General features: G+C 35.6%; 1 protein-coding gene across 1 annotated transcript in view; it reads left to right on the top strand.

Moving 5' to 3' along the window:
• Positions 1–16,052, top strand: part of LOC149796199 (F-box only protein 7-like) — a 48,327-nt gene extending 32,275 nt beyond the window's left edge. The window contains exons 7-10 of the mRNA XM_089966148.1: positions 761–884; positions 6,089–6,126; positions 7,681–7,855; positions 9,807–16,052. Coding sequence (XP_089822274.1) covers positions 761–884; positions 6,089–6,126; positions 7,681–7,855; positions 9,807–9,922 — 453 coding nt within the window. The 3' untranslated portion in view covers positions 9,923–16,052. The remainder of the gene's footprint in view (positions 1–760; positions 885–6,088; positions 6,127–7,680; positions 7,856–9,806) is intronic.
• The last annotated feature ends 10,188 nt before the right edge of the window (positions 16,053–26,240 follow it).

Here is a 26,240-nt window from a genome sequence, read left to right as displayed (position 1 = left end):
AAAAATATAATATTGAAATAAATTAGAATAACCAGTGTTGTGGCTTTTTTCCATCTTTTCTTGGTGTTATTTCATCTCATTACTATTAGACCGATGATCAATAACTGACAAAAAACTATTATGTGTGACACGTAAAGCTAGGTCTCTTACAAGTTCTGACTAGGATTGTTAAATATGGCACAGCATTTTGTCCTTGTGTGCCACTTGGAAAGGTTGTTTTCCATGTTAAATCTTGATTTCCAGTGCTAGATGGTCACTTCATTTATTGTACTGAAGTTAGAAGAGTATGAACACTTTGACAGTGTAATGAAACTGTGCATGATTTTAAATGGAGAAAGAATAATTGTGTTTTACTCAACTAAATGGCACTAAAACAGCATTTGAATCCAAGGCTTTTGCATCGTTATTTCTGATAGATAGCAAATCGCTTGAGACTCATCTCCATATTGGACTTGAACTTGTGAAATATCTAATAAATGATAACACTGAATTTTCAAACATATTTCATTAAAAATAGCATCAGCCATCATGAATTTTATCATGTTTTTAGAAACACGCTGAGCATGCACAGCTGATGTTCAGGTTTGTTTCTGAGTATATTAAATGACAAATAGGAAGTTACAGATTTTGTATACCCAAGTGTCCACTACAGAAAGTGTGCTCTCACAAACCAGAGTTCATGAATGTACAAATTTTGTGCTCTCAGCACAGCTGGTGGGGAAGAAAACTTCACTAAGTATGCTTTTTTGTCTATTTTCAGTCAAAGATCATCAGCTTTCTTGATGTCAAGAGCACGGTAGTTGTTTCTGAAGTCAACAATGAGCTACTAATGTTGTCCAGAGATCCATATATATGGAGAAGACATTACCTCAGAGATTTTAAAAGTAACCTCATTTCAACCTAATAGCTTTAATTTATTACTCACCAATGTTATGGACATTAAATATAACCCTTGTCTGACTATCCATTTATCCAAAACACATTGCGACTATTCCATTAAAGCATACATGCGACCCATGGACAGCTGTTTTTTTCAAAATATATACACAGACATTCAGCTGCTTAAAAAGCAGTTGACAGAGACGTTCAGAAAGGAATATTCATATACCTTACCAGTATCAAAGAAAATCCTGAAAAACAATTTCATTTGTTACACACCATGCTCCATCAATTTGAGTATTGCTTACACTAAGAGAGATGAACTGCCGTTTCTGAAACAAGTGTAGGTCATAGTGTCCTTCCTGCATTTTTCAAATCGAACTCAAGGTTGTCTTTTTCTGCATCAGGTAACATATCTGAACTATGAAATACATGTTTACAAAGTACACTTCTTCCTCAGTGAAGTGCAGCTGGATAACTTGGGTCAGGTGTGGATCCCAGTTTTTCTTCTAAAAAATACCAAGAGAATTGGACTCAGTTTGTTGAATGTCAAGAAAATCATGATCAAAACTGAGTGTCTGTCACCAGGCACTAGCTCACCAAACACTGGCTGCCAGGCACTGGGTAATGTTCCAAACAACAGTCAGCAAAGTTATGTCACTGGTCACCAGGACTGTCAGTTGACAGTCAAAGAAGGTCTGAGGAAATGTGCAAGTTGACAGAGAAGGTCTATCACCAATCACTGGTTACTGGTCATCAGTCACTGGGTAATATCTCAAGTGACAGTCTACAACTGTGTATAACTAGGCACCAAACACCAGCCACCAGGTCAGTGAGCACAGAGCTTTGATTGCTGGGCATCAGGCATGAATCAGTGGTTATGGTGATTAGCACCAGGCACTTGTTTTCGGTCTTTGGTCACTGATAACTGAGCACCAGGCACTGAGTGACATGCACCAAGAAAAAAATCTTAGGAGCAGGCACTAGGCTTTGACCACCAGTCTAAGGAATGGGAGTTTGGTCCCATCTAGGGTAAGGAACTGAGTCAAGTTCTCAGCAATTTCATTCATTCTGTAAAGGGCTTGAGGACTTCCACAGCCTGGTGGTGATCTGCAGGCCAGACATGCTGTAGATCATCCCAGTCTCCTAGGGCCTCATTATTGTGGGAAGAAGAGGACTGCCACTTGCTGTCTTCTGCATAAAGAGGAAATTGTCAATCTCTTTTCCAAAGAGAGCAAAACAATCGCTTAGTCTCATCCATCCATCCTACTACCCTTATGAACAGGCACACACCCCCATTCTCCAAGGATGAAGATGAGACAGAATAGACCAATCTTGCCCTGATAATAAATACATGACATGAACTGTCAATTTTGGTTCACATAGATGAGTTATGACCAGGCACATTGAATCCTCTTTTAGGGCCTCCATCTTTGTCACCTTCTTTCCTCAGATCTCTGTCCAGAACTCTCAGGTTGAACAGACAATGATCCTCTCCATTTCTGAAGAGGCTGTCAGTGGTACAGACTATGCTGGATGTACTTTTGCTCCCTCACTCCGCAGCGGTGACTGAGTATACTCAGAAGTTATCTCAAAGCTAAGAGACATCCAAACAGCAGGAGTAGTAGTCTGTCCTCTCCTATCATTTGGACACTGGTTCCAGCCTACAGCTACAAGGTCCATTCACCAACTTGGCTCCTTAAGCCCAGAAACTTAACAGGGCAAATCTTCCACTCTAGTCTTTCAGTGCTTAGAATGCTGGTTTTTTTTTTCTTGGCTTCCTCCTTCAGTCAAGTGAAAGAGGAATCATTATCTCCAGCTGTCCTGCAGATATTGTTGGAAGCCTTTGCCAAGACAATTAGAAATGAGTTTTCAGTATCCATGGCACATTCAGCAGAATTTCTTAACCTCCCTGGGATGCTGCCTTGGAGACATTCAAAGGTTTTGCTGGAGCGCAGCAGAAGCCTTTTGCAGACTGCCTTTCTTGATGCAGAGACATTGTTCAGAGCTCTAATCCATACAGTGGCCTCACAAGACTTGTGGCTAAATCAATAAGGACCCCTCCGCCTTTCCCAGAAGATCCGTGGCTCACCCACCTAAATGTTTAAGTCAGGGGAACCAACAGAACTATCAGACCCAGCTTAAAACTTACTGTTGATCTTTCTCAAATAGGATGTGGCTGGAGTGGCCAGGGAGGAAGTCTACAAAACCCAACTCCCTTTCCTAAGAAGTTGCACTATTCTCCTGCCAAGTCTGTCTCTTATTAGTGTTTCAACAACTGCCAGATTAAGCCTGTTTTTAGAGGTTTGGTCTGACTTCATGGAACAATGTGTGAATCTTTTCCATAGTAAAAATGGCTACTGGCTTCACTTCTAAATCCTCCACTTCTTTCAAGGCCCCCACCTTGGTTCCATAGGGGTCCCCATTGAGTGCTTCAAGAAATGGTTAATGTACATTATCCTCAAACATACCCTTCTGAAGGATATTTCTCCTGTCCATTGGGAGACTGAATCATTCACCTCAACAATTTAGAAATGCAGACTGTTTTGCTAACACTTCAGGACTGCATGAACCACATAAGACATCACTGCATCTTGGACAACACTTTGGTAAATGCATATCATAGACAACTAGAAGGTGTTTGTGCCGCTTCTTTGTGTTTGGAAGTATGCAGTATTCTTGGCTAGAAAGCAATTCTGGCAGACAGGCTGACAGTCATGGAATGATTTTTGCACCATCTGGTAGCTGGTACATTTTGTTATCTTTGACAAAAGCCAGTAGTAGTAGACGAGCTGAAGAACAAACTCCCTCTTTATGTTTCTCTCTTTCTAGACCAGATATCTGAGGTGGGATTGAAAGTATGCCAGTACCTAACTACCTTGCAAAATAGTCCCTCAGGATCTTCAAATAGTCAGAACTTCCAAATTATATATCATCTTGATAACTCAAAGGTAGTCCCAGTGATCATAGTTTTGATTTCCACAACCTTTTGATTAATGACCCCAGGCAGTTACTGCTGAGGAGGGATCAGCTGCCACAGCATAAAGGGTCCCTCTTGCACAGCACTCTTAATATTCTCCACATTCATGTCTGGCTCAGATCAGTCAGAACCAGTTTGGTCAAGGTTGCCAAATGCAACACTCATGTTGGAAGACATTAAGATTCCAAGATTTATTGGAGAATTTTCTGTGGTTAGTGCAGTAGGAAATACATTGATTCTGTCTAACCCAGTTAACTTCAGTTGCAGATTTTCTCCTTGAGGGTAATGGTTGCTCAGTATCCACCATAAAGGGATCTAGTCCAGCCATTTCCAGTAATCATATGTTCTCTGTATGCTCAACTATTGGGTTGGACCCACTTCTTTCATAATTTATAGGTACTTTGAGCTCTCGAGACCAGTCACTTGCATTTTAAAACTGAGATTTAACCTTTTTATTTGTTCTTTGGGCATTATCTAAACCCCCTTACCATTTAAAACTGTCTTCCTTCTCTCACTAGCATCAGCAAAGGAGGAGTGGAAATCAGGCATTGTTAATGGAAGAGGGTTGTTTACAGTTTAGTAGGAACTATGATTCAGTCACACTTATTTGCCAACCTGATTTCTGGCCAAGAATCAGCTACCTTCAGTTGTGATCTGCAGTCTCAGACATATATGTACAGAGATAATCAAGATGGACTCCTATGTCCAGTAAAATGTTTATGTTTCTGTCTCTCTAAGTGAGAAGAGAAAAGAAATGGTTTTAATGTATATTTCTCACCTGTGATGTTTCAGAAGCATGCATGTAGTCCATTGAAATTATGGCATGTGAATTGCAAAATTAACTATAAGGTCACACTTACTTTTTCTGCACTTAAATTGAAATGTTAGCTAATTAAATCAGTTTTTTTGGTTTTTTTTTGACTACCCAAAGTCAAATCAATGTCACCCATAACATAAACAATAAATGGATCTACTCAGAGGCAGGATTAACAGGTATGCTAAGGTGAATAGATGAGATCTGTGACCATGGCATATTTGGCCTTATTTGTTGGTTTTAATTTCAGTAACATTGATAATGGAATTAACTGGTCAAGAAAAGCAACTGTCATGTTCCCATATTATTTTATCCACTTTAGCTTTTAACCGACATAATTCCCAGGGACCAGTTATGTCAGATACAAGAAACTAGACTGTATATTTATTTTCTGCTGTGATATGAAAGAAACTAGACTATATTTATTCTCTGTCATGATATGCAAGGAATTATCTCTTCATCTGTCATTTTTGCCCCAACTGTCACATCTTGGTTGTGTTTTTCATTTTGATCAGTTTTTCATGTTCTGTTGCATGCAAGGTTGTGCAGTAATATGTGCAGATATCTCTATGTGCAGGCAAGACACATACACAGAAGGTCAGTATGACCTATATTGCACACTGAAGTGGCTTTGTTTTAGTTTAATGTTTAGGTCAGCTTTTTGTGTACTTTTGCTGCAAAATCATTCCACTTTGTGAGTGGATTCCTCTTGGTGTGTTCATTAACCTTTTACATAAAGTATGTCTGTGCAGTCTTTATTTTATACTTCACTGGCTTTGGTTAAGTTTATTTTTGAGTTTCATGAACTATTTTCTGTTTCTTTGCATTATTACTTTAAATTTAGTTTGCCATTTAAATATTGTTTTCAGGAATATTATTCTCTATTTCACAGTTCTACTTTCTGTTCCACAGGATCAAGGGAAAATTTGGGCTTAGACTTCTCTTTACTTTCTTTTTTGTACATAATGAGGAGTGGACAAAAAATCTGAAAGCTAAATTCTACAAACTTGCGAATAAATAGACCCTGTACTTTATATTACTTTTTCATATTTAACTGATAATAAAAATGAAATGTTTCGGAACCTGTTATTTGAGATCCATTTAACAATTTCTCTGACTGTTCTCACAAATAAATCTGACATTAATTGGAAATCCTTCGAAAGTCATGACTAAATGCATATAAAAAACAAAGTTACTTACAGTCAGCATCTTGAATCTAAGTACTAACTTACATTCCAAAGTTACTTACAGTCAGCATCTTGAATCTGAGTACTAACTTACATTCCAAAGGTTTATAATTTCCAGGTCTAAAATGTTTGTGTTTACACATTCAGACAAAATGTTGATTTAGGCAGTGTCAGAACTTTGTAGTTTCTGTTCATTTCAGATGCCTTACTCCACTGTTTCATTTTCAGACAGGTCTGACAACTCCCTCTCTCAAGATTGGTACAAAGTAAGTACAGTCTAAATTTAGTCATCCAGTATAAAAGTATAGTCTATATTTAGTCATCCAGTATAAAGTAAGTAGTCTATATTTAGTCATCCAGTATAAAGTAAGTACAGTCTATTTGTAGTCATTTAGATGCATTATTGAACAAATCAACAGTATACCCACCTCACCAGTCTCCTTTTAGTCATCCAGACAGATTATTGAACAAAGCAACAGAATTCCCACCTCCCCAGTCTGCTTTTAGTCATCCAGATGGATTATTGAACAAATCAACAGCATACCCACCTCCTCATCTATATTTAGTCATACAGACATGTTATAGAATAAAGCAACATCATGTATTACCCACCTTCCCGTCTGCTTTTTAGTCATACAGATGTTATTTAACAAAGCAACAGCATACCCACCTTCCCAGTCTGCTTTTAGTTAAGCCGATGTTAGTGGGAGGTAAGATAAGGCAGGGATGATATTGTTGACAGTTAGGTTCTTGGTTAAAGTTTTTTCTTTGCTCATAAATCCAAAACCCCTTCATTTGTTTGTCTTCATACTTAGGACAAATCATTATAAAGCTGATGCCATTCATTCTGTGATGTCTACTTGCCCCTTGACCTTGAGTCAAGGTCATAATAATAGAACATTTCATTAGGAGTTTGAGCAGAATTTGCCATTTATTTAAGTTATCAAAACCCCATGTTAAATTCTCATCATATCTGCCATGAATCAGCTGAGATACTTTGTTCATGACATGCTTGCTTGCACCTATGACCTGGGAGCCAGAGCTGCTGAAAATTTGCTTGTGGGGGGGGGATAATTTTCATTTGCTTATATTATTTGCTAAACCCCTAGATGGATTCTCTTATACTTTGAATGTGTTATTATGAATTAATTCTCTAGTATGTCGGTTCGGCCTTTTGTCATTTTACAGCAGTGCTATATGTGGATCAACATGTAAGTCCAGACCTTCTCAAGTTACACTTGGGAGTACAGGCCACATGAGCTGGTCACAAAATCTTGTAAGAGAAGAAGGTGAGAGCCTGCATGTCAAATCTACAATCAGAGCATTGCTAAAAAGCTTTAACCAACATCTTACAAACTGTTGATAACAACACCACCGCCACTGCCACAGGAAAAGGGATTGCTGCGCCTTGCTTCCCACCAATGTGGGCTGACAAGCATGTAGCAGGCTTGTATGATCTCTCAGTGACAGATATGTAAATAAGTGATTCAGAAGACTGCAAACTCACCTTAAGGATTATGTATTTATAGTAAATCATAATAACTGTATAATATTTAATAACCACATCATACTTCATGTAGTCATTGTTTCTCAGTTGTAACATATCAAGGTGCTGCCATTTGTAAGTTCTTTGAACCAATAATATCTTAAAAAGTAATTTTGGATGATGGATAAAAAAATACATATGGCTGCTTCTGGCAACAACCCCTTTTTTCTGAATTAGAAAAAAAATGCAATGGTTACCATATCCACCTACAGAAATGATGTTGTATTGCTGTGATCACCAAGCCAATCGTTCATTATGCATTTCCTTGTTTCAGTTGTACAAGGAGCAATACTTACTGAGGAAAGAGCGTAACAAACGACTAAAACAGATGGTATTCATTGAGCCCCCATATTTCCAGCCTGTCCCCACACCATATTTTCCTGGACCTTGGAGGCCCCCAGGACCAGGGTTTATTGGTGGAGATTATGATTTGTTTCCAAATTTTTCAGGTACATGTTGCTTGTTCTACTGATTACTCCTAACAAACTGCACATCCCCAGATCTGTCAGCATATCATGCGATGGCAGATCTGGGCCTGTGCAGTTTACAATTGGACTTGACTTCTAAGTGAGTACATACGGTATTATAAGACCTGCAGACCTTGTATTACACTAAACAAATGAGTGTATCTGGTTCATTTACACTCAGCATCACAGACACAAATTAGGGTCTAACAAGTCAGTACAGTGTAGATTACATTCATATATTTGACTCATTTCCTCAAGGACTTGCAGCAAATAGTAACTAAGTCTATCATACATCATTCACTCTAAGACACTATAGCACATTTTAGCACAAGTTTACACTGCAAAGTGGAATGTATATTGGTGCCAACTAAATCAGGCATGTTTAGAAAATTGTCAGTATGTTAAGTGTGTGCTTCATATCAATACTCATTAAAGCAGTATTTTAGCAGTGGCTACAGCTGTAAACTATTTTTCCATTAATGATGGATCATTTTCCTGGCATCAGTTGTGGCAAACTTGATCCCATGATTCTGAACAATTATTCAGACTGTCAGTGCTGAAGCTTGAGAAATGTCTTTTAACAAATTTGTTAAACTGAAAAATAGTTCTTTTATTGACATTTTTGTGCAGATTGCTTTTCATCATTTTGTGTGAATCTTGTGTATAAAATTCAACCATAGTTTAAGCATGTTTTTGTGGTAGACAATGCTTAAGGGATCTAGCAACTTACTATCTGCCTTTCTCATATAGCTAGTTATTTTAAAATGTTAAAGATGTCAGGCATATGTATAAAATTAATTTCAGCAGTACAGATTATAATGACAATATTGAAAACTAAAAATGCAGAAAAGAAAAACTTAAGTATCTGTGAAAGAGTTAAACAGACCTCAGTATTGTACTGTATGAATGAACATTTCTGCATTAACCAGTATAAACAAAATGGATATCTCAACCAGCAACCTTTGCTAGGGTTTTTACAAGTTGGATTTTACAACAGTGCTAGATAGAGAGGAGATAGAAAGAAGAAAATTAAGAAATATAAGCATGACAGTAAACAGAAAATGTTGCGAATAATTTGGATGATGCATAGTAGTATCATACGTGAGTTGTCGTAATTGGTTGAGGGCTTTCTGCGAGCTATCCTAACTGGCAGAGTGCTTTCTGTGAGTTGTCCTAATTGGCAGAGAGCTCTCTGTGAGTTGTCTTAATTGGCAGAAGGCTTTCTGTGAGTTGTCTTAATTGGCAGTGAGTTGTCCTAATTGGCAGAGGGCTCTCTGTGAGTTGTCCTAATTTGCAGAGGGCTTTTTGTGAGTTGCCCTAATCGGTTGAGGGCTTTCTACATATTTATCTACTAAATACTTAACGTACGCATCAGTTGAAGTTCAGATGAATAAAAGAATAAAGATACAAAGATAGGCGCTAGATATGTTTCTGAAAAGTTCCATACTTGGGGCATCATTAGTTTTCAGTTAACATCCTGGATATGTCTTTTATATTACTTTTTTTATGTAAATTTTTCTTCTAATCTGTAAATTTGTCTGCAAGAATTTAACATGACAAATAACAACAATTCACCATCATAATCTCAATAATAGCTTGATGAAATAACCAGTGAGTCAGCTATTTATATCTTTACCACATATTACGGGTTTACTGATGTTATTAAAAGTGTGCAAAAATGAAACTCGCTCATGAAAACAATATATTTATAGTGTGTGCAAGCAAGACTCAGTGTTGGTTGATTCATTTACCTTCTAAGTGCTGGGGCATGATAGGGTCTGCATTTTGGAAAATGTGTATTGCACGTATATTGCACAGTTTTATGATTCTGTGTTCAAAGTTTCATCAGTGTTTAATACAGCACAAAATGACATCTTTAATTTCTAACAGATAGCCATTTTTTGTTGGTTTCATTATATTGTTTTTGTTTTAGGCCCTATCCCCTTGCTACCAAGGCCTAGGTTTGACCCAATGGGTCCTCTTCCAGGCATGTTTCCCAGACCAGGAAGACGTGGAGGTTTTGGCGGAATGGGGCCAAGGTTCTTTTGATCTTTAATCTTTACCTTTGGTTGAAAAACTTCTACGCTTAACTACAATCATTACTGAAGTTCCATGTTCATGGCAGATACACTCAACATCATTTCACGCTGTTAAAGGTTGCAGACTAAAGAATGGTTTAGAATGGGACTGAGCATATCGATCAAGCCGTGCAGAGTATTTTAATTATTTATTTCAAAGTTTTGCTGTATTTGATGCATAAAAAGTTAAATGATGTTTGCTTGTTGAAATGTTTAAGTTTTTAACTTTTGTAATATGTTCAAATTTGTCCATAGCTAAAGGTTAAAGTAATTCAAAATCACTAAACAATTTATAACTTGGTGTGCAGTTTTTGTGCTACTCTTAAATATAAATACCCATGTAAGGGTCATTACAAATCTATAGGAAAACTTCTGCCACTTCCTGTCCATAAAGTAATAGCTGAATGAGTATTCACCTGTTCATCAGGACCGCTCCGGTGGCCTAGTAGTTAGAGCATCTGCCTCGGATGCGGGAGGTCGTGGGGTCGATCCCCAATCGAGTCATACCAAAGACTTACAAAAATGGTACTAACAGCTGCCTCACTTGGCACTCATTAAGAGGTTAGTGTTAGGACTGGTCAGCCTGGGGTCAGGATAATGTGACTGGTGGGACATCATGTTACATGTCTGCGGCATGATGCTCCGGTGCTAGACATCACTATAAACTACCACATTGCAGACATCGTAGTGATATGACTGAAAAATTGTTAAAGCTACATTAAAAATCCAAATCACACACACACACACCTGTTCATTGGATTTGTACAAGTTGAAGATCATTGACTTTTAATTATTAACATAAAGAAAAAGGTATGTTAATTAGAGAATTTATTTAGAATGAAACAACTGATGAGATCACGTTAGGTTTTTCTGCAACAAAAAGCCTGCTTGGACAATTTACAGCAAGTCACAAATTGGTAAGGATTTTCATGGGTTTGTGTATTTTTCATTGATGTTATCATAATTTGTAAAATTTCATAAAGCATTTAATTACTTAATAAGGGATAGAAATCACAGCCAAGTCCTGTAATATTCAGGTTTACCCAAGGTTCCTAGCATTATGATACACTTTAGTAAAAGGTGATGTCATGTCATGTATAGGTCACATCTTATTGAATTGCACAGTAAGCAATAATTTTATGAAAGCAGATGAAAATGCCTTAAGATTTGTAAATGTCATCAATAAAATATATCAACAACAAAGTCTGCTCATGGCAGGCTGCAATTGATCACTGTTACTGGTCAGTCAACAGCAGCATGTATTTAATGGCAGACTGCAGTCAGTCACTGTTACTGGCCAATCAACAGCAGCATCTACCTAATGGCAGACTAGTCAGTCACTGTTACTGGCCAATCAACAGCAGCATGTACCTAATTGCAGACAGCAGTCAGTCACTGTTACTGGCCATTCAACAGCAATATCTACCTAATGGTAGAATGCAGTCAGTCACTGTTACTGGCCAATCAACAGCAGTATCTACCTAATTGCAGACCGCAGTCAGTCACTGTTACTGGCCATTCAACAGCAATATCTACCTAATGGTAGAATGCAGTCAGTCACTGTTACTGGCCAATCAATAGCAGCATCTACCTAATGGCAGACTAGTCAGTCACCGTTACTGGCCAATCAATAGCAGCATCTACCTAATGGCAGACTACAGTCATTCAGTGTTACTGGCCAATCAACAGCAGCATCTGCTTAATGGCAGACTAGTCAGTCACCATTACTGGCCGATCAACAGCAGCATCTACCTAATGGCAGACTGCAGTCAGTCAGTGTTACTGGCCAATCAAGAGCAGCATCTGCTTAATGGCCGATTGCAGTCAGTCACTGTTACTGTTACTGGCCAATTAACAGCATCTACCTAGTAATTGCAGACAGCAGTCAGTCACTGTTATTGGCCAATCAACAGCAGTATCTGCCTTATTGCAGACAGCAATCAGTCACTGTTACTGGCCAATCAACAGCAGTATCTGCCTTATTGCAGACAGCAAATCAGTCACTGTTACTGGCCAAGCAACAGCAGCATCTACCTAATTGCAGACAGCAGTCAGTCACTGTTACTGGCCAATCAACAGCAGCATCTACCTAATTGCAGACTGCAGTCAGTCACTGTTACTGGCCAATCAACAGCAGCATCTACCTAATTGCAGACTGCAGTCAGTCACTGTTACTGGCTAATCTGAATGAAAACATTTGGTGCTAAATTGCATGGAATATGGCATCTGGGTTGGAGGTTTCTTCAAAGTTCATGTGCCAGAAAATATGAATTTAGTTATAATTCTTAACCAACCAAATATCTAGACATTCAAATTATGCTTATGCCCAAAACCCATATAGTAGTACCTTATTACCATAGCAAGAATGTTTTACTTGTGGAGAAATTTTAGCAATTTAATGATCACATAATGAGATCACCAAACACAAATTCACCAACATGTTTAACTTTATATATGATAACTTCATTTGATCAGAAATCTTTAATATATAGTGTAACTTGCTAAATTTTAAAATGTGCATTTCTGGACAAAATTGTGACAATTTGTGTCTGCGAAAAATGTCTACCACCATGTCGGCCAATTCTGTGCGTCGAGTAATTCTGCGCATTGATACGTCATTTCTGTAAACATTGGATCATGTGTTATTTTGGGTCAAAAATCCATTTTGTATCAAGAAAGAACATCACAATTTAATTAAGAAAAGTGATATTCATAAAGTGTACAAAAATATCCAGCATTTCGACTTGAAATGCATATGAAAATGTGATTATAAATGTCAACATGAAGACCCACTCCATGGCCTTCTTGAACCAGTAACCCAGAAAATCCTATTTACTGTGTATCTTTTAGAATCATACAAATAAATACATTATATAAAAGATGGAAATGTATACCTTAAAACAATACTGCATTTTAATCCAAGTTTCCATTTTTGCAAGAAGTTGTCCCACACGTACAAAATTGTCTGCTACCCAACGTGTCAACTTGCCACTAGAATATAAATTCTCAAGAAATTCACTGGCATATAGTCTGTTTCTAAATTCTTTAGTAATTTTTCCCCATCAGCAAGATGTTGTAAACGCATTACCTCCTATTAATTGTTGTTTCTCTTCCACATAAAAGATTTTTTTTTTATAAAATATTGAACTTCACTAACTTTTTTACAAGATCGGTTTTGTTTGCTTAATATATCTTGCCATTTATTGGCATTATTACGTTGAATTTTGTAAAACTAACTATAAACCTGACATAATTACTTGAATGCTGACAGAAACAGTCCAAAGTAATGCATTTCATTTCTATTGCTCGATTAATAAATCTTACAATCTTTTCAACGCTGTGTGCAGAATAGGCTGACATATTGCGAGTCAGGAAAACACAGAAGGTCTCCCCAGTGTCCAAAATTAATATTATTTTGAACAGAATATTCTGGTGACAATTGCCTCTTTTCAAATGGTAAGCATTGCTGTATTTTATTTTCGTCAAGTGGTCAAATTCGGTATGCATTTTGCTTTAATATTGGAGACTGTAAGGTGGGGTGGATGGTGTGACTTTGCTGGGTGTCCCGCTTAATTTGGATTTTTGTTATCGAGCGGTTGACCGCCCTCGATGTTATTGCCTGGTTTGAGTAAATATAAATATAAGTGGTGAAACTTATGGGTGAAATAGATAGAGATCTGAGCAGATATATAGAACAAACCAACATGAGCCCCCATACATGTAAACAAACAATTTAATCATTTAATCAATTACATAAAACAACTGTGAGAATTCATTTCATCAGGAATATACTCTGCTTTTAGAAATAAAACTTTCACCGAATTACAAAAAAAACACAAATAGATTAAATGAAATAGCCGATCTGTTTACTGATAGATTTAGTTCATCATAGGATCGAGTGAACATTTGAAGTCAGCGTCTTGTACAATTGCATAACCTGCTCATTCATGTTTGCTCTGCCTCCACTGTAGCTGTTCAGACCCTTGGATTTCAGGATGATACTTTCCACCATCCGTCTCTGGATACTCTCAGAATATGTTTCAGAAATTAATATGTCGCAGGATTACATCACAGTATACGTCTCAGGAGCTATTTTCTCCATTTTAAAGAAATATAAATAGAGACAACCTAAATTTCCTGTTATTTATGATACAGGGGATTTTGCATTATTCTCCCTCATTATCAGATTTTACTATCAGTGCTAGAGAGATGCTAAGGCTATCAGTCAACTCCACATGTCCTATAATGACCCTAGTTAGTCGAATGGCTAATTCGTTACGCATTAACATCACACATTAACACACCACATGAGGCCTGGGGTTCTGAGCCAGCCTCAGTTTACACAATGAATAAATGAAATACATTACATCAATTACTACACACTTACTCTTCATCATATGTGAAATCTTCTAAATTCAGTGAATTCACATAGATTCTTGTAATCATATTAAGTAATGTAATGCATTAAATTCTTAGAACCTAATTCTTATGCAACCAAGATGACAAATTCAAACAATTTGTCAAACTTATCTAAAGAAGATTAATGTTCCTGTGCATAAACTCAACAGTTATACTTCATAAAGCGAATTATCATAAGAATGTAGAAAAAAGATTCATGCAAATACAAATGCAAGTAAATAAATTCAGCATAGCATTATATATGGCATCAACAAATTACATGGAATTGTCACACTACCTCTGCTTTCAACGTTCCTCCCTCTATTCACCAAATTAGTTCATCAGTTTCTTTTGACAACAGTCCCCTTTTGACAAAAGTTCTTTTACGAGGAAATTTCATGCAAATCCCTCAGGGCCTACTCTGGTTTCTCTTGCAGAAAAGCTTAGACTGGTTAAAAATTTTGATGTGGCGATATTAAAACCTAGGAAATTTAGTGTGGGAAACATGCCTCTTATTTAACGTAACCAATCAGAATCAAATATGTCTGCCACCTTTTTCAGAGGCGCCAAAGTCGGGGTCAGCTTGACCTGGTAATTTGAGTAACAGAGTTTCTGTGACTTTTCAGTTGTGACAACTTTACCATGAAAATAAAGTTTACCATGTCCCTAATAGTCCGTCTGGCTGCTGTATAAACACATGCTTAATTAGGAACAAAATTCTCCCTTGAAAAGACATTACCAGACATGGTAGTATGGCGATATGATACGTGCCTGTCTCCATAAATCTAATTTCTAATTAATGGTTCTCTGGTCTCAACTAATGTATTCTTGTTAGATCGCCAGAAATTTGCCCCTTCACATAGACGGAAACCTTAAGTGTGCAGAAATACCCAACAGCATTGTACTCACAGTATTGACTATATCAAGATTATTTTGGACAGACTACTTGACCCTCAACTCATAATATTTGTTCTTGACTAAAAGAGTCATTTCATAATAGTAATACATTTTCATAATTTAATTGGTAGGCTATCAGTAATTCTCCCATTGGGAGAAAAGGTAAAAATTAACTTTCTAATTTTGGTTCATCTGATTTAACTGTTATTGATTTTGTATTTTTATAAGTTTTCCTTGTTTTCTTCACTTGCAAAGTGATCTTTGTATTTTACATCATTCATGGCATTGTATATGCCAGTCCGGAAATATAAACAATTTTTTATGTTGCATTGAATGTATTGATAACTACAATTAAAGTTGTTTAAAAAAAACGCTTTGTTATGTGTCAGTAAATTACCACATGCTATTTCTCTCTGATATATATATATATATATATATATATATATATATATATATATATATATATATATATATATATATAAAATCCTGTAAATACTGTAACCTGTATCCACAAACCATCTGCCAGAAATGTCCACAAGCTTCTAGTCAGATCCTCCAAAATGCATGTAATGTATTTGTGGTTAAATGAACAATTTGTATGTATGTCAAGTAGTATGCAGCATCACATTCAGTCTTAAGTATTTGATAACCTTTTGTTTATTTATCAATAGATTTACTGACTAAATACTTTTTATACATTTCATGAACTTTGATTCTGAATGCTAATGCAAACAAAATAATATTGTCAGAAATGTAAGTCTGCGAAACAGGTTGTCATTAAAGCTTGATCTCTTTCAGCTTGAAAATGTGTTTGTCTTTCCTTTATATTTATGTAAGGTTTGAGAAGGAAAGTGCTAGAAAGTGCTCATTTTGTGCAGAAGAATAAATAAATATAAATTTGTTTAATGAAATCACCAGATATGATACATGTTCTACATAGAAAGTGTAAACTATATTATCAATAATTGGTTGAGCCATATTGGGCTTTCTTCAAACCCTACTTACCATTCCTGTGGGCACCTTCATGATAGTTTCTTTTAATGTCTTTTAGTAGTCATTGGAACAGCTTTATATGTTTAAGCTGCACTCTATCAACAATTGTGCACTCAGCACAACATTGTAATGATCCAACATGTTTTTGTGATGGTTCTCTTTGCTTCCCTTGCTCATGATTGCAGACAAAGAATATACAAAATGCCAAAGGAGATGGTAATGTTCATGTTCTCAGCAAGTGCATCAGATTCTGTATTAGTGTGTAATCATTCTCAATGTTGGCCAGAAAACTTTGTGCATGACACAATTTGTGCATAGATCTGAAGCCATTTTGATATGTAATAATCCTTCATCATCAAAAGGAAGAAAAAAAAACCAGATGAATGGTAAATAGCTTTCTTGTTTTTAACTTTGCTGGTCATAGACCAGAATTACTTATATGATGACCTTTGTCTGTTATCCACCCATCATCCACTTTCCATCATCTGTTGGCACAAGCCTGTTATTCTACTTCTCATAATATACTGGAAGGATTACCATGAAACTTTAAAAATATATTCATCCCAAAGTCTAGATGGTCCTATAGGAAAAAGGTGCAGTTCGGATATCCAGTATGGCCACCATGGCAACCATCTTGAAACTCTTATCACTGCTACTTCTGAATGAACCATCATATCCACATGGGATTTTCACTGAAAGACTGTTTATGATGCCTAATTGATCAGACAGAATGACCATCATGAAAGCCATCTTGAAAATCTTATCTTTACTTCTGAATTTGCAAGCATATCAAATTGATGTTTACCAGAACACTTGTTATGATTTTTAGTTCAACATAAATAAAAATGGTGTCAATCTGATATCTAGTATGGCGATCATGGCAGCCATTTTAAAAAATCTAGTTATTGCTGCTCCTAAGTGGAAAGTTGTATTGACATGGGACTTTCTCCACAAGACTTCTTATGGTGTATAGTTGATCCTAAATATGAACAATGCCAGTTTGACATCTAATATGGCTACCATTGCATACATCTGGAAAATCTAGTTACTGCTTCTCCATTAGTATAGATAGATAAATATGGGGTTCTCATCATAAGATTTATAGCTGATTTTACATCCAGTATGGCCACTATGGTGGCCAACTTGAAAATCGTAATATTGCTCAAGAATATCAGATGTAGCTAAAACTTAATCATTGCATCATTTGTTGTGTTCATTGGCATCATCAGCAGATGGGCACCTTATATGTGTGACCCGGGACTTGCATTGTGTGCTAATGTGCGTGGTTGTTGTGAGTGAGCGAACGAGTGAGTGATCGATCGCAGTGCATGATTCCCGTGCGTCACGTGTATGAAAACCACCTCTCCGCGATACTAATAAAAGGCTAGGGAATTACTACTCAAGGCTAGAGAGAGAGAGAGTCATACAACACCTCGAGCAGTGCAGAGATTTGTCTTTCACGCAAGTGAAAGACAAAGGGATTGAATACATTAATATATTTCAGGAAAGTAATACTCTTCGAGTCTGGTAAGGGATTGTTTTTATTTTTGTGATAAAATTATAAATGCCGGTGGGTAGGTTATATAATGTGTATTGTATTTGTTATATTATGTATTATGTTCGTTTTGTATTCTAAGTATGTGTTTTGTATTGTTTTAGTTTTTTTTATTGTACTTCATACCAACTGTCATAAATCCAACAATCGACAACAAGAGTACTTATTTCTTTGCGAGAGGAGTGAGAGCTCACATCTGGCGCCCACCGTGGGATGGAGAGAGAGAGTCATACAACACCTCGAGCAATGCGGAGATTTGTCTTTCACACAAGTGAAAGACAAAGGGATTGAATACGTTAATATATTTCGGGAAAGTAATACTCTTCCAGTCTGTTTTTTTTTAATTGTACCTCATACCAACTGTCATAAATCCCACAATCAACAACAAGAGTACTTATTTCTTTGCGAGAGGAGTGAGAGCTCACATGTTTACGTCAAAATGTGTCTTCTCTCCATTTCTTGTTTGACACCTCACAATAAACTACAACCATGCTTCAAAATTTGACACTGATCTGCTGTGCTGTTAAAACATACTTATAATAGAATGGTTAATATGAGAGACGGTGAGATAAAATGAAAGATGGTTATTAAGATAAGAACATAGATGAACTGCTGCAATGTTTAATAATTATCTTAATGTATTTAGTATGTGCCTTCAGCCTCGAAAAGCTTTCTTGCCTTATTTTGCTTCTGTGATTTAAACATAAGAAACCTATGTGTATGCTATTTGTATTGACCTATTCATTTATGTATTCTATAGATTTTAGTAAATGCTATTTGTATTGACCTATTCATTTATGTATTCTATAGATTTTAGTAAATGTTATTTGTATTGACCTATTCATTTATGTATTCCATAGATTTTAGTAAATGCTATTTGTATTGACCTATTCATTTATGTATTCTATAGATTTTAGTAAATGCTATTTGTATTGACCTATTCATTTATGTATTCCATAGATTTTAGTAAATGCTATTTGTATTGACCTATTCATTTATGTATTCCATAGATTTTAGTAAATGCTATTTGCATTTACCTATTCATTTATGTATTCTATAGATTTTAGTAAATGCTATTTGCATTTACCTATTCATTTATGTATTCTATAGATTTTAGTAAATGCTATTTGCATTTACCTATTCATTTATGTATTCTATAGATTTTAGTAAATGCTATTTGTATTGACCTATTCATTTATGTATTCTATAGATTTTAGTAAATGCTATTTGTATTGACCTATTCATTTATGTATTCTATAGATTTTAGTAAATGCTATTTGTATTGACCTATTCATTTATGTATTCCATAGATTTTAGTAAATGCTATTTGCATTTACCTATTCATTTATGTATTCTATAGATTTTAGTAAATGCTATTTGTATTGACCTATTCATTTATGTATTCTATAGATTTTAGTAAATGCTATTTGTATTGACCTATTCATTTATGTATTCTATAGATTTTAGTAAATGCTATTTGTATTGACCTATTCATTTATGTATTCTATAGATTTTAGTAAATGCTATTTGTATTGACCTATTCATTTATGTATTCCATAGATTTTAGTAAATGCTATTTGCATTTACCTATTCATTTATGTATTCTATAGATTTTAGTAAATGCTATTTGCATTTACCTATTCATTTATGTATTCTATAGATTTTAGTAAATGCTATTTGCATTTACCTATTCATTTATGTATTCTATAGATTTTAGTAAATGCTATTTGCATTTACCTATTCATTTATGTATTCCATAGATTTTAGTAAATGCTATTTGCATTTACCTATTCATTTATGTATTCTATAGATTTTAGTAAATGCTATTTGTATTGACCTATTCATTTATGTATTCTATAGATTTTAGTAAATGCTATTTGCATTTACCTATTCATTTATGTATTCTATAGATTTTAGTAAATAAATGATTATGAGGTGTTGAGAAGGTATTCACAGGAAGTTATTCACTGGATGCAATTCATGGGAAGCATTCAAGGTATTTTTGAAAGCATGGATTAGTTTCCTAAATTGGCCTATCAAATTTCTTAATATATAAAGTATATGTAATTAGAGATAGGAATAAGTCTGTTTTTATGTTAGACTCCTGATTCAGGGCATGTGGTGTGAGATACCAATATACAGCCTTGAATTGCATACTGATAAATGATACTGAAGTGAAGGAAGAAAACCCATAGAAGTGTGAAATTAGAGTTTCATGAATGCAAAAATGGTACATAGTTTGGTTAGAGGATAATGATTTATGGTATTTGCACATTTTTATAGGAAAATGATCTGTGGTATTGCACATTTTAGAGGAAAATGACCTGTGGTATTGCACATTTTAGAGGATAATGATATATGGTAATAATTTGCACATTTTATAGAACCATTTAGTGACAGTGACTTATTTTGAGGTCATAGGAAATACAGGGAAAATAGCTTCCTCCAGCCAAATTTATATTTTATGTTTGTGGTCATATCTATGTTTGGGGGCAGGGGTCAAAGGTGGTGGAAATCTGCTGGGTCTTGATGCAAACTTTCAAACTAGCTGCTTTTAGATGCATGGTTTGTTACAATATGATTGTACATTTATGAATTCTATGTGATAAGAACCAGTACCAAATGTGCATTATACTGTTGTACAGGGCAATATAATGTTCTCACTTTCATCATTTTTGTTATGCTGTTACATTTTTGGAAAATAGGCTAGACAGGCTATTCTTCATGAGTTACAGTTTGATGAATAATTTTGAGGATAATATGAGAGATCAATTATTTATGACATAAATTAAAGAAGCTTTTTCTCTTTTCTTCTTGGAATTGGAATTTCTAATTACTAAATAGTTTGATCTGGCACAAAGATAACCCTATGAGGTTAATGGAGAACAATAATGCATCCCCAAAGCCTTTCAAACAATTGTAAATTTTGGTTTTACACTGCTGCAGTTTCCAGCCTGGACTTTTTAAAGTATTTCTTGAAAGTCAGATGTAGAGGCTTGTGAATAAGAAATACCCAGTAACAAGTTTTCAGAAGTGGTGGGAAAGTATTCAGAAGCTTTGAGATAATTTAGTTAGGAATTATACTTTAAGTTACTGACCAACCTAAAAACCTTCACAGAACTAAGTTATCTGTTTCATGATATGCCAGTTATTTTCTTTATTTTCTTATAACTGTTTATTGAAATTTGCAAGATCCAACTACTGACCAATATACACTTAATAGCCAACACACAATTGTAACTGACAATCACCTACTCATGTGCTAACAAACAACTACACCTAATAACCAATAACTGTTCTACTGACCATCACCCACTCAGCTACAAACCAATGTGCTTTCTGATGGACAAATACATACATTTACTAGCCAAAATGCCATTTAGCTGACCAGTACAAGCACCAGCCTATCAATGTCATTTGCCTGACCAGCAATCACTCATAGCAACCAACTATGTTTGACTGACCAATACAGAAATTTACTAACCAATGGGCCATTTGAATGACCAGCATCCACTCATCTACTGATCATCAATTTCAGCTTGCTAACCAAATTACTTTTTGACTCGCCATCATCCAGTCTTCTACTAACCAATACCCACACCTAACCAGTATTTTGGCTGTCCAACATCCTATTATCTGCTGACCAACATGTACACTCACCACCACGATGTGATTGACCAGCATCCACTCATCTACTGACCAACACCCATATATGCTAACCAACATGCCATTTGGACTGATCAACACCTACAGTTACTAACCAACATGACGTTTGGACTGACCTTCACCCGCTCAAAATCTCCGCATTGCTCCTATCCTCCTAAACCTGACCTACCACTCCATCAAGCAAAACTACCAGTTGACAGGATAAGAGCGTTTAACAGGATGAAACCTGGTGGAATTAGATGTAGCAAACCAATTTACACGATTACGTGAATGAGATGTTTATTTACAATGCAAATGAATGATTAACGAATCTGGATCTTACTCATGCACACAAAGTTCAATAACGGATATAAAAGGGATTTCGACACCTAATCACAAATGACTTTGTATGTCAGCAGATATGGCAGATATGAAACTTGTCAATATATACAACAGATATGTGGTATCAACAGACATGATCAAGGTATTAGACCTGCATGACTGATACATGGATTTATCAATGATATGATTAATGTATGGAACTTTACAACAAATACGATTGATATATGGAACTTTACAAAGTACGAACAATGTATTGTTAATCAACAATTATGTTGAATGTATGATTGTCGCGAATATACTAACGTTGATTTGCATGTTCAATATATATATATATATATATATATATATATATATATATATATATATATATATATATATATATATATATAGTGACATATAAGTGATTATCACCAGATTCCGATTCTTCAGCTTCCGTCAAAAGGCATAGGAATGACTGTGCATCTTCCGCTCCTCCCAGCCTACCAAATAATCCTTATCCCGGAGACTCGTTGAGCTGGAACATTTCGTCCCCTCACACTGAGCAAACTAATACCTTATTTCGAATAAATGTACGATATTGTTATTAAAATATCCATGTTCGTACATAACAAAACTTAAACGTTCCTCATCATTTAATGCATACAATATAATTGAATTAACCTATTCAAATGTCTTACGTTTAGTTATTGTTATTGTTGTTTTGCAGTTTAATGCTATTTCTAAGCGCAATATAAGCTATATATGGCAGCCAGCATAATTGGTGGAGGAAGAACCATGAGAAACACCGATAAGAGCCACAGACCCAAGCGAAGCTACTGACAGTTTTCTCACATAACCATACTGGCTGAGCTTAGCAGACTATAGTTTGTTGGGTATCATGGTGTTATTGTAACATAGGTCTGACTTTAAGGAAAATTTTGAATAAATTTCCAAACATCCTATGTATGCATCAGTTCTGTTGCATCAGTTCCGTTGCATATAACGTATATTGAAAGAGACGTTTTCATTTTCACATACCTCTACAGCTGAAGATTGCTTCCGTAAAGTCGATAGCTTCCTGACAAGACATGTCTGTATTATGATGGCTTAGAGAACAATTTGGGGTATAAGTACGCTTTCAACCGCCAGAGAACTCTAGGTAAAACGGGTTCCACTTTGCCGACGCTTTGCCCATGCAGCAGTGGATGAACTGAACATTGCATTTTGAATTAGCCAAGACTGAAACTTTACACCCCCATGTACAGCTGTAAGCAGCAACGAAACCCATGTGCATTTACAGTTATATATTATACAAAAATATTTTCATACAGACAATTCATTGACAATGGGCCCAAGTGCAGACCAAAGAAATTTAACATGTTAGTAGTTCATACGTTTAACATTAAGGGCGAAAGGGGAACTCATTACGAACTCGTGAAAAAGGCTGAACGGAAACCAACACACTAATTTATATTATCCTATTCAATTCAAAGTGTGTTGTAAAATATCTAATGTCAGTTTGGTTCATATTATTACCAATGTATTGTTTTTTGTTTTACTGCCTAGTTTTAATACACTCGCCAACCTGCTACCTATTGTCGCTTTGATAGACATTGGCAGAAAGTGAGTTGCAAACCAATATCAGCTTTGTTCTTCGTTTCCTGTTTTCATGGTTATGAGAGACAAATAGACAGAAAGAGAATAGGTCAAAATCATTAGCGAAAGTCTCACTTTAGCACCAACAATTATTTTTATATCCCAACTGCGAGCAAGATTGATAGAAATTATTATCAGCGTATCTTGTGAAGGAAATTATTATCAACAAACGTTGTAAACATCAAAATTAGTTGGCAAATTGATCAATAATGTTTCTAAAAATACTACAGGTCTCAGAAATTGAATATTGGTTGGAGTAGTATGTTAATTAAAGGTGTTAACACAACTGACATCTCTTCACTCTTCACCATCTTATCATTCGACGTACTAAAGCTTCAGCAGCTGCGGTGGCTCAGCTCCTAACTTGACCGATTCGCAACCGAAAGAGTCGGGTTTGAATCCTACTGTCGGACCAGCCAGGGTCAGCTATTGTGGTATGCACTTGGGCAAAGTACTTGACTATAATTACCTCGGCACTAAATAACCTACTAGTATTGTGACGTAAAACAGGAGACCAAACCCCGTCCCCAATTCATTCTGATATCACTACATGCCTGTCTGCGTGTCTCTTTTATTTATATGTTTGTTCGTATGTCTTTTTGTCCAAAGATGCATGCAAACCGAATAGATCATGTATGTATTGGTATATCTAGCCTACAACCCCTACCCATTATACCAACTGAAACCTACTCTCCGTTTGATTCTGGCTTTAGTTCAAATGTGTTTTTCACCTAACCGAATATGGCAGTCATTTGTTATCGAAACAACAACAGATTTTTGCATTAGTTCATTAAAACTAGGCATTTACTCAACAAAAGGAATAGTATCAAAAACAATATAGAAAATTTGATGTTTTTCAGTTGACGCAAACTTTTATTGCACACATCGATCCTTGTCATCTTGGTAATTGGTCAAATTATTGTTGAAACAAATTTAGTGTATCAACTGTAAATGGCTATTTTCCAAATGAAGCTTGTCATACCCAGTACGTGCATTTTTAATTGGACGAGGCTGACAACGAATATTTATCTAACCATCATAATCTTTGAGGGACCGCTCCGGTAGCCCAAGTGGTTAGAGCGTCCGCAAGTCAGTGGATCACTAAAACGTTACCCATCTGCAATTTTATAAATAATAAATCAGGATTAACAAAAAGTCATCTAGAGTTAAGGGAATAATGAAGTTACTTTTAATATTGTGTACGGGTTCCTCCGCTGCAATTGTCTGTCTAAGACCACAAAGACAAATGCTTATCTGATCCGACTCTAACACATTAAACACGACTAGTTTCATCTTTATTTTTAATTTTTATTTTATTCTTTTTTTCGGAAATCCTTAAAAGTTAATTAAAAAGACTAATTACACGCACTCGTTAATTATTTATTAAGAAGCTGTCAGATCTTATTTCTAAACTTATGTGTGAAGACCAAACAATTCGCGATAAGTAATTAAAACGGTATCACAAACGTAATTAAATATAATTCGCGATAAGTAATTTAAAAAAAACGGTATAATTCGCGATAAATAATTAAAAACGGTATCACAAACGTAATTAAATATAATTCGCGATAACTAATTTAAAACGGTATCACAAACGCAATTAAATATAATTCGGGATTACAGTTGAGTGACATATTAATGATCTATTACAAATATTGATCTCCTGTTTCTTTGAGCGTGTGGAGCTTGACATTTGTACAATTTTAAACCGATGTTAATCTGGCAAAACAAATTGTTTTCTCAAATTAAATTAATTGTGGGTGCTAATTAAATTGTTTTTGAGGTAAATGAAATTAGATTCAGGCAGGCATTCAAAGATGTTCTTCGTGAATGAAATTATTTTGGAAATTCCTTAGATAATTCGACAATTTTTCCTCCAAGAGAATAATTTACTTCGCAGACAATTGTATTTTATGTAGAAACAAAAATTGTGTCAACATGAGAAATTATTTAGCGTGCGAAAATAACTGTATTGGAACTAAAGATGGATTTATTCTCCACGCGTACAAAACATCGTCTTGCAAAATTTGCACTGAACTGTTCCAGAACCGCTAGGCATTTCTGGACGAGGCCTAACAGGAAACGTGATCCAGTTAAACCGGATTGAATTTCGCTCGCTCAGGTGTCACAATGACAGTGTCGCGCATTGGAATTTTGTTAAAAATAATTTATACCCTTTCCTTATTTTTAAGAATCCAATAGTTTGTCCTTTGTTCGTTAATTTATTCGTTCATTTTTTCAAGTATTCCAACACATATATAAGGCAGTGATGTGTGGGCCATACTAACCATCCCTTTTCTGCCGCATACAATAATATTCTTTTCTTGACAAATACAGTGTCGCGCAATTTAATATACTTTAGTTTGCCTTTTGAAACAAAAAATATTGAACTCCCAACTTCGATATAAAACTCAACCAAACCTTAAACGATACAGTGTGATCATCGGAATCCATAAGTTGGGCGCTGCCGTAGATCGCAGATTAAAGCCAGGCATCTAATCCAAATACTAAATGTGTAATGTATCATAGGATGTTTTCACAAACGTTGTTTTGAATTAAACTAATCTTCAAGAGAACCATAAGCCTTGTTTTGATTCACTGACTGTTCGACTGAATAAACCACGAACTCATTCACGTATATTTTATCAGTGCTCGTAATTGCCGTTATCATTATCGCTTTGTTTATATTTGTACAAGATTCTTGAGTTTGTTACTTACAATGTTCGTCTCTAACTGCCGATCCAAATATTAAATAGATTAGTTTGCATATGTCAGCATCACTAACTTGTACGTATATCGAAATTTCTAGTCAGTAAAATATCGA

Source organism: Sinohyriopsis cumingii, chromosome 7 (assembly GCF_028554795.1).
Source record: "Sinohyriopsis cumingii isolate HCF-2022 chromosome 7, ASM2855479v2, whole genome shotgun sequence".
NCBI lineage: Eukaryota > Metazoa > Mollusca > Bivalvia > Unionida > Unionidae > Sinohyriopsis > Sinohyriopsis cumingii.
Note: the sequence above shows the minus strand (reverse complement) of the source record. Positions and strands in the feature narration are given on the sequence as shown.